The 10,729-nt window shown below is 38.8% G+C and overlaps 1 protein-coding gene across 1 annotated transcript in view; it reads right to left on the bottom strand.

Moving 5' to 3' along the window:
* Positions 1-1,216: 1,216 nt before the first annotated feature.
* The window catches only part of Tmed5 (transmembrane p24 trafficking protein 5), a 12,996-nt gene continuing 3,483 nt past the window's right edge, over positions 1,217-10,729 (bottom strand). The window contains exons 3-4 of the mRNA XM_055611554.1: positions 5,222-5,405; positions 1,217-4,012 (exon numbers count right to left, since the gene is read on the bottom strand). Coding sequence (XP_055467529.1) covers positions 3,794-4,012; positions 5,222-5,405 — 403 coding nt within the window. The 3' untranslated portion in view covers positions 1,217-3,793. The remainder of the gene's footprint in view (positions 4,013-5,221; positions 5,406-10,729) is intronic.

Raw genomic sequence — 10,729 nt, forward strand, 5'->3', positions numbered from 1 at the left:
TGTATTGTTCTGAATAGATACTGTTTCCTGAGTAGATACTTTTTCCTCAATAGATACTGTTTCCTGAATAGATACTGTTTCTAGGCCTAAAGAATGGTAACAGTAAAAGATACATATTTTACTATTATTTTTTCTATGTATTCGTGTGGGTGCTTGTGCCATGAGGTTTGGAGGAGTTTGTGGAGTTGCTTCTCTCAACCTTCATGTGATTCTGGGGTTGTCAGGCTTACATGACATGTGTTTTGTAAAACAATCCCTTCTTAGGGTAGAGGAGTGAACAAGTTCCCTGAACACTTGCTTAAGTGTCCCAGACTTGGGTGCTGGAGAGATGGCTTAGAGGTTAAGGGCACTGGCTGCTCTTCCAAAGGTCCTGAATTCAATTCCCAGCAACCCTGGTGGTCTCTGCTTCACTAAATTTGTTGTTCTGTTTTTCAAGATAGGGTTTCTCTGTGTAGCCCTGGCTGTCCTGGACTCACTCTGTAGACCAGGCTAGCCTGGAACTCAGAGATCCACCTGCTTCTGCTGGGATTAAAGGTGTGTGCCCCTATCATCCAGCTACTTCTCTAAATCTTATGGACCTTTTAGGTAAAATATATGTTTGGGCAGTAGAGAAATGAAGTGACTATAGTGGCAGTTCCAAAGCAAAGTACCATAATACAAAGATACAAAACTTTTATGGACTTTCAAAATGGGAAAGGAAAACAAATTTAACTAAGAGTGAAATTTTAACAAAAGCTTTAAGGATTAGATGTTATGGACATTTTTGGTTTATGATATGTAAACATGCTTTTGTTAAAATTTCAAGTTGGGATTGTAGTTTGTCCACACCTGTTAAGTGTCTTGTGGGGAGCGTGGTCTTTGCCAGGTGGAGTAAGTTCAATTCTGAGGACTTTGAGGGGTATAAATATGACAGCTCAGAGGAAGAAGGCGTGGTTCTTGGAGGACAGCTTGCTGCTGGTTTGTCCTGCTGTTGCGATTGCTGTTTGCTGGTTACCCGGGGTTCTGGATTCCTGGGTGACTGACACTGGCCTGGCCTCCAAAAGAACCCTACCCAGTGGGAAGTAGCAGAGAGCCCCACCCCATCCCACTAACCTTCTTTCCCTCCCACCGGGTGTTGGGGTTGAAAGGGAGGTAGAAGCATTTAATAACCCTAAATAAAGCATGTTCTTTAAAAATCAAGGTCAACAATTAGACAACAATTATTACGACAGGGTGGTAAGATTTCTTTGATAGTAACTTTTATTAGTTGAAAGAGCTCAGTATATAGTCTGTTGCTCATTGTTCACAAATATAGTGCAATTTTGAGCAACATTGCATTACACTCCAGAAGAAAAATAACATTACATGCTAAATTGTTTTAAAATTTCAGATCAAGAATTTTCACTCAAGGTACAAAATTACAGGTACTTAGTTTTTGCTAATTTTAAGACATCACTTTTAATGGTAAATATACCTAATATATTTTGATTTAAATTATTTTCAGTTATATTTTCCAAAACTTACTTGCCTTTTTGTTTTATGGCCTTCATGTAAAAGAGCACACAATCCAAATGTACCTCAGGACGATGAACTGTAAACTTCTGTTAAACTGCTGCAGTAATTTATAATTAAGAACAAATCAGACCAAGTGATGGCTTACTTGATTTTAGTGTAACTGAGTGACATAAAAACTCATGAAGCAGAAAATATACATTTAAAAAGAAACATTTTGGGTTTTGTGTAAATTTTAATTTTTTGTGGTTAACGCAGGCAACATGGTTCTTAGTATCTCTTTTGTCTATAAAAATAAAATATCTTTAACATTCCTATGTTATTTGTTTTTTCAATAAAGCTACTATTACCATTTTAAATGGTAGGAAGTAACTGAATTAAAGATTTAAAAATCAGTGGCACAAATTACATACAAGACAATGTAACAAATACAGTGTGAGATAAGCAATGAGTACAGTACAGTATCAGCTGTATCTAAGAGGTAGAATTCTTCATCACAGTCTCACAGAGAAGATGCAGTAGACTCTGGTGTACTCTGCTCTCCGTTATGGTACCTTACAGCTTGCTTCTTTTGTACTTAAAAGAAAGTGGAAAAGGGAAGTTTCTTCTGTAATGATCTTATTGGCCTTTGTTCTGTACATATTGTAGCAGCTTTGCCTGGAATACTGAAGCATTTTTCTTGGCCAGTTTTTGATCGTATATGGCATTTATCTCACATTTTGAAAAGCCTCTGAATAGGAAAAAATTAATTTATAGTCTTTTCCCAAGTGCCTGATGAGAAAAATATAGTATATTTCTGGGGATCATAATTTTGTGTGAGGTAGGAGGACAGTGCAAGATCATTAACGCTTAATAAGAATTCCAGCAAGATATATATGGGTTCAATACCCAGACTCGACTGTTTATTATTTCTAAATGACAATCCATTTATCATAACATAATGGGTGCAACTTAAATTGTTTCAGATTAAGTTAGTAGAAGTTGAATAAGATTGTACTACAGACTGATAAACTAGAAAGACAGCATTTTTGGCTTTTATGCCATATTAGGTGTTTATAATTTGGGATTGTTCTAATTCTTCAAAGTCAATAAGTGATCAGAGGTAATTCTGTGAGAGTTATAATAAAAATTGTAATAAATATGTATACCTAGTGCTGAATCTTATGGTATGTATATTTCATATACTATATGATAATTTATAATTCAAAACAGTAACTAGAAAAATTTCACTATGACAAATAGAATTTCCTCCAGTGATTTTCAAATTACTTCCTTTGATATCTGCTTTCATCTAGAATTGGTATATCAGGAAGAGTCTATCTGATTCATTACAGTTCTATGTAGGTGAACTTTTTGGATCTGGTATTCGCACGTTTATCTGTTTTTCCTCATGTTTCTGATGATTTTGAGAACTTATAAAGGAACTGTTTATTTACCCTACAGTCAGATCTTTTCAATGGTATGTCCCTCACGCCTGCTGGTGATAATGTATTATCAAAACCAATAGTTGTGTCGAAACCAACATCACACTGTTGATGGGTAATATAGAAACAGGCTCACTTTATCTCTAATTTAATCTTAGCTAATGTCTAGACAGAACACATCTCATTCATAAACATCAACTTCCCTTTATATATCACATAAAGACTTCACATAATACCATTTCAAAACCAAAGACACTGCCTAATTTTTATGAGGAAAGAATACCTTTCCAGTTTTAATTATAAAAATATCAGTTTTTGGAAATGCAGACTCAATATAAAATTGAGATCTCTGGATAATGTTTAACATTAGATATTTTTAAAATATGCATATATATATGTATACACACACACACATACATATTTTTTGGAGAGCTGTCACAACGAAAAGCTCATCTATTCCGTCTATAATTATGTAAATTTTCAAATGATTCATAACCTAATAAACTGAAAACCTCTTCAATAAATTTGTACCTGCCACATGTACAGAGAACGTCCTAGGTCAAAGCAAACTGGGGGTATATTTATGAACACTGTTCATGTATTTAATTCATATGTGATATCTGGGAAAGAATTTTAAACTTAGGAAAATAGTAAATATGGCTTCATTCAATTAAATCTAAATTTTATGATATCTTGTTGTATACCTAAGTATAACTAAGTCAACACAGCTACCTGGACATAAAGTGAGGACTTTCCTTGTAGATTAAATTTTACATCTTGCACTTAATTTCTGAAACTGTTAGGGAAAGATGACTAATGATATTAACAGTGTATTAGAATTTTCTACCTCTTTTTCTCAACGTTAAGTAATCAGAGTTTTAAGTTCTACTTTTCCTCTTATCTTCAAATAGACTTTTCAGCATATAAACTTGAATACTTGACACCACCACCATGACCACCAAATTAACCACAGACCAGAAATTGACTCTGTCGAAGTTGCTCTCCTGAATGTTTCGATCGCGGGCCTCAAACGCTCTAAGCAGAGTCTGTATGTGGCCACTCTTGCTTAGTCTGGACTTGATGCTGTTGATGGATTCCTGGAGATAAATATAACAATTTTACCATAAAAACTCTAAGAATGCGCCAGGTGTGGTGGCACACGCCTGTAATCTAGCACTTGGGAGGCTGATCTCTGTGAGATCAAAGCCAGCCTGGTCTCAAATCGAGTCCAGGACAGCCAGGACTACACAGAGAAACCCTGTCTCGAAAACAAAAACAAAAACAAAAAACCCAAACCATATATATATACACACATACACACACACATATATATGTATATTAAGTTCCTTTAATAATATGCTTCATGCTGGTTTTTAAAATCAAAACAATATTTTAAATAAATAAAAATATAATTCAGTTAAGGGGCAGGTACGACTTACATCATTTAGAGGTCATCCGTGAGGTTTTAAATAGTAATGATAAATTTATTTAACAGGAACAAGGATACCAGGAATTGAAAACACAACATCAAAGTAGCTGAGCAGTGTAACACCAGGACTTCTGTCCTGGACTCGCTTTGTTCAGGCCTGCCTGCCTCAGCCTCCCAGGTGTTGGGATTGCAAGTGTGTGCTGTCACGGCCTGGCAGCACCAGGCCTTTTATGTATGTATCTCTCTTGGCTCTGACAACTTTCAGCTTATACATCGTGTGTCTCTAGTACTTTGCTGTGTGAAAATTTTTACGTCATCCAGGCAGGGTCAGTGTAATTACACACATGACCAGGGACACAGGAGTCTGGGGCGGTATATGAGACCAGGGAATGCCAGCAAACCACGCAGTCAAGAGTGCCAGGACCTTCAAAAGGGTGTCACCCTGTCAACACCTCTAAGATTTTACACCTGTGAAATTCACTTCAGATCTGTGAGAAAATAAGTTTATTTTGCTGTTTATGTATTTCAAGACGGTTTTTCTGTAGCCGTGGCTGTTCTGGACTGGCTTTGTAGACCACAGCAATCCGCCTACTTCTGAGTCCCTGAGTGCTGGGATTAAAGGCGTGAGCCACCATGCCTGGCTTGTTGTTTGTTTTTTAAATTGCAGCTTCTGAAAAAAGTATTTTTATGACAGGATTCAGTTGAGATCTGTGATTTGAAAACTATCATAAAGCTAACAGTGAGACTTGAAATGATGTAAAGAAATACGGAAAACGTTTTTTGGGAAACACAGCTAAGAATGCTTAGTTCAGTCTGTGTCACACAGTAACATCTCTGGCTGCTGAACTGCCATTACTTATTAAAAGGGCCTACTAACCAGGATGTCCTCTAGCTTCATCTCCAGAACATCTGTGCCAGTGATAAACTTTTTCCAATCTTCTTGTTCTTGAACCTCTTCTCCCATGTTATCCAGGATCAACTCAAAGAAAATCACCTTCTCGGAAATGGTGCTGAATGTGTTATCAAAGCAGAACATGTAGTCACCGACTTCAGTCTCTACACTACATTAAAAAAAGGGCACATTTTTAGTGTTCTGTGCTTCCTGTTTTGAAAACAACCTGGGTACATTTAAATACTAGCAAGTTATACACACTTGGGATTTACGGGGTCAGTAATATTAAATTATCTTCATCTATTTGGGGGTAGTCTGGGAAGAATAGGATTCAAAGCTGAAATCCATGATGAATCATAATAAGCTTTAATATTTATACTTCTTAAAAAGACATTCTATATTGAATCCTATTCTTATGCAGATATACCAACCAACCTACCTTTCTACTGTTTTGTTTACTGTTGGAGATGCAGAGCCCCCACGCTAAGAGCTCTTGTAGGACTAGAGTTAGGTTCCCATAACCCAGACACATCACTTATACCTGCCTCTAACTACACTTTTAAGGGATCTGACATCTTTATTTGACCTTCACAGGTCACACACATACATTTTTTCCCTTTAAATCGGTGATTGTACAAAGGTCTTTCAGGTTTCAAACACATTAAATGTATTCTTAAAATATAGTTTACAAAGATAAGAGATGAGGTCTTTGGCCAGTAGCTGGAACTTTACTCTCTGTGGGATTATCTCCTGAAAAAAAATGCTATGTACATCTAAACTAGAGTTCTTGGTCTTGCTAGCCACTATGGCTCCAGAATTCAGGTGTCTTAGGTAGGAGGATTGCTGTGATTTTGAAGCCAGTCTATGATATAGTGTGAAACTATGTAGTATTGCACTATCCAGCCCTGGCTGGCTTGGAACTTGCTATGTAGACCAGGCTGGTCTTGAATTTACAGAGATTATACCTGCCACTGCCTCCTGAATACTGATATTAAAGGTGCCCCTCACTCACCCTCCAAAAAACCTGTCACTGTCATAAAACGTGACTTGACCAGAGTTAATTTAGTGGGTTTTTTTTTTTTTTTTGTTTTTTGTTTTTTTTTTTTTTTTGTTTTTTTAAACAAAAAGCAACTGGGTTTCTGTGTGTTGTCCTGGAACTCATTCTGAAGGCTAGGCTAAATTCCAACTGACAGTGATCTGCCTTTATGTGCCTCCTGATGTGCTGGGATTAAAGGCCTGTGCCACCACAGGCTGTGATGTGGTTTTCTAACAAGCTCTGCATCCTGCCACCTTCTGGAAGAAAAAAAACTCTACAAAGGAAAGCTAAATGGCAGTGACGTTTACTGCAGCTGTCCCAAACAAAGCAAATACCATTTTCTTGAAAGAACAGCAAATCTACATTTATAATTGTATCTATGAAGTACTACCTACTTTTCTGTTAATTATTTCACAAAAGACTGGATAACACTTTAACTCACCTAAAACCCGCTCAGACATTCTAGTAGGCCTACTGAGTTAAAAACAAAAAACAAAAGCTAGCCTGTGAGAATTCCAGATTCCTATAGAGTCCTTTTTATTGTGCCACAGAGAAACTAAAAATTACAAAGAACCCAGTATGTATTTTACCTGAATGGATAGTGTTCCACACACAAAAGTTTTCTGTAGTGGGACTTCTAGATACGTCTACCAAGTTCCTCACTTACGTGAACTGTCTGCGCACATTTCTACTCCCTCCTAGTCAATTTTCAATTTCCCAAGAGGTTTGAATTGGGATTGGAAGATCTAAGGAGGGGAGTGGACAGTCAGAGCTGCTCTTTTGTTCAGCATTTATTTTCACATCCCTTTAATATCTTAATTCATCATCTTTATTAACCTGGACATTAATTTGTAGTTCCTTATAGCAGCATATCTTGCCTATATTTCTCTTTGGTTGACATTCAGCATTATATAATTATGCCTGACAAAGGCAGATCTTCAGTGAAACTCAGATCTATTTGGCATCTGGTAGTTTTGGTCCAAGAGTCATGTGTAAAAGGATGCTGAGTACTAAGTGCAATTTAAAAAGGCCTACAAAGGCCAGGAATGGTGGCGCGCACCTTGACCCAGCAGCTGGGAGGCAGAGGCAGGCCAGTAGAGACCAGCATGATCAACATAGCGAGCTTCAGGACGGCCAAGGCTACATGGAGACCATGTCTTAAACAACAAACAATGAAGGTCTGAAGCTACTGAGGGATGTAGCTCAGTGAGAAATCTTTGACCGGCAATGCTCGTTTATAATGTTCAGGTTGTATAGTCGTGCCTCTTTCTAACCACTACTTGTAAGCAAGAGTGCATCCAAGGGTGGAAAAGTATTCATACTGCCAAGGCTTTCTTGTATATGTGGGAGGGGTGCAGAGAGAAACAAAATGGTAGGAGTCTTGCCAGTTTTAAAGAGTATGTTGCTGTGGGAGGTAGGTGAGTTAGCTGGAAAAGCCTAGGTAGTGGTGTGGGGCTTTGGTGTGCTGGAGGCTTGTTTAGTTAAAATGGAACTGGATGCCCTTTCAGAAGGTAGTTGGCTGTGTGTGGATGGCTTTTCTTGACAAACAGAAACCCACTTTCTAAGGAATGCTGATTTTAAAGTAACAGTCCTGTTTCCGTAGTCAGAGTCCAGCTGAGCTTAGCCTAGACTTCAACCCCGACACTGTCAGCTTGTGGCTATTGGGAGCACTTGGCACTAATGGGGGCATTTTTCTTTTATTATTACTTTTTTTCTTTTTTTTACACAATTTATTCACTTTGTATCCTGGTTGTAGCCCCTTCCCTCCCTCTTACCCCATCAGTCTCCCCTAGTTCCCTGATAAGAGTCCCCCTCCCCTACTATCTGACCCTAGCCTATCAGGTCTTACCAAGACCGTCTGAATCCTCTTCCTCTGTGGGCTGGCTAGGTCGCCCCGTCAGGTGGAAGTGATCAAAGAGCAGGCAACCAAGTTCATGTCAGAAGACAGCCCCTGTTCCCTTTACTAGGTACCCACATGCATACTGCCGATGGGCTACATCTGAGCAGGGGGTCTAGGTCCTCTCCATGCATGGTTCTTCGTTTATACATCAGTCTCTGCAAGGCCCCCAGGCCCAGCTTTTTTGGCTCTGTTGGTCTCCTTGTGTAGTTCCTGTGCCCTCCAGGTCTTTCTATCTCTTCCTTTTTCCATAAGATTCCCTGTGCTCTGCACCTTCTTAGATCCCCGGCTGGCTGCAGTCATACTCTCTGCAACTCAACTTTATGATTATTGCCATGCAGTGACTATCTGCTTCATTCCCCTTTAAGTTAACACTAGAAAAGCACACACACAAGTCATTGGTTTTACTTGTGATTATTTGTGTGAGCCTTAAAAATAATTTTTAAGTTTTCTCATTTCTAATGTACTGGCACAATAATAAGTCTCCAGAGGTATTATATTATATTATATTTTATATTATATTTATTATATGTCTCAACCTGTGATAATCATGTTTTATGTCACTCTCACTTCTTTGCAATTTCTTTTTTCTTTGAGCACTGTGAATAGTTTTACTTTACAAATCCATCAACATTCATTACACTCTTCCATACGTGGCCACTACTTTAATATATTGTGCCTCTTTCAATCCTTACTACATCAGAAGTTGTTGTGATTGGCCTTTTCTAGGTAAAGTGAAGTTCAAATAGAGTAGGATGATGCCATAGCCTGTTATGGGCCAACATGTACTTGGCTGGCATGCTTTTCTTTTGGCACTGGGGATTAAATCTAAGGCCTCACATAGGTAAGTACATGCTCTGCTCTGTCCCCAGACCCAAAGTGTGGTTTTCTGCTTTTCAAATTAAAAGGTTTTTCTATAACACTGCTCAAAGTTTTTTGTTTTGTTTTTTTTTTTTTTTTTTTTGCGGTATCACTTTTAAAATTTGGATATGAAAATTTCCCCAAAGGCTTAGTCCCTAAGAATGTTTCGAGGTGACTGTGTCGTGAGTGTTGTACAGACTGTTTGGAGGTGGGAAAGCAGACTGCAGAGTGACAGCAGTGTGCACCCTGAGTATCCGTAACTTGAACCTGGGCCCCTTCTCCATTTGCCATAAGGTGAGCCACTCTGCTGTTCTAAATGTTCCTCACCATGATGTCTGTTCATGATGTACAGGCCTAGAAAAAAATGGAGCACAGTAACTATGGTGAGTGAAAATGGCCCCCAAAGGTCCACAGGGAGTGGCATTGTTAGCGGCATGGCTTTGCTGGAGGAAGGGTGTCACTGGGGTTGGGCTTATAGGTTTCAAATGCTCAAGCCGGGCCCAGTGTCGCTCTTCCGGCTGCCTAAAGACCAGGATAGAGAACTCTCAGCTACCTCTCCAGCACACCGTGTCTGCCTGCGTGCCGCCACATTCCCGCCATGACAATAATGGACTAACCCTCTGCAATGTTAGGCAGCCCTGGTTAAGCATTTTCCTTTACGAGGGCTGCCGTCTTATAAAGGGTCATGGTGTCTCTTCACAGCAGAAGAAACCTTAAGACAGTCACCATCAACTGAAATCACAAAATAAACCTTCATTCCCTTTGAGTTGACCTTGTCAGATATTTTGTCGTAGCCTGAGCAAATACTGGTGAATAGAGTAGGGAACAATTTAAAACAGAAAGAAAGAAATGATTTTTTTTCCCATCATACAGCAGCTGGAATGCCACCAGCGACTCTTCTGAAGGGCAGCACTCAGAGTGTCTGACCGGTGGTTCCCAGCTGCACGTGTCGGCTCAGCACAGGACACTGAACTTCTCTCTCCTATAACTTGATTATGCAGTTCTTGCTGGAGATTGTATTGTAGTGTCAAAAGGGTGTGAATGTATTTCAAAGGGGTGGGATATTGATCCAAAAATGGCAAGTAATACATGAATATATGGGTATGTGTGTATATAGGTATGTATATACACACACACATAAAATGAATATATTTAAATAGAACTTGGGAACCTTCAAAGTTCAATCTTTGAGTTTTTATTACTGTCATTAGGCTTTCCTGGCATCTCAAAAGCAGCAAGTATTCACAGACAATACAGAAATAGTACACAAGAATGGTGTTAAAATTAGTGGTCTATAGAAGGCTTTTTGGAAAACTGACTGATTGCCTGATCTTGAAATCATTCAAGTAGTTCATAATATGCTTCTTCACTGCCAAACACAGTGGCACAAGCTTTTAATCCCAGCACTGTGAGGCAGAAGCAGGTGGATCTCTTTGAGTTCAAGCCCTGCCTACAAGATGAGTTCTAAACAGTCAGAGCTACATAGTAAGACTATCTTGAAAAAAAACTAAAGTGTCCCCCAAAACACACAGAAAAAGACAAAATCCCCAACCCAAACCAAAATATGCCTCTTTAATATCACTGCGTCCCTTATACATATTAATGTTTGTTTTTTGAGACAGGGTTTCTCTGTATCGCCTTGGCTGTCTTAGAACTTACTCTTTAGATCAGACTGGCCTCTGCCTATTTTTAATTTTGT

Source organism: Psammomys obesus, unplaced genomic scaffold, assembly GCF_907164565.1.
Source record: "Psammomys obesus unplaced genomic scaffold, mPsaObe1.curated_primary_1811, whole genome shotgun sequence".
Lineage (NCBI taxonomy): Eukaryota > Metazoa > Chordata > Mammalia > Rodentia > Muridae > Psammomys > Psammomys obesus.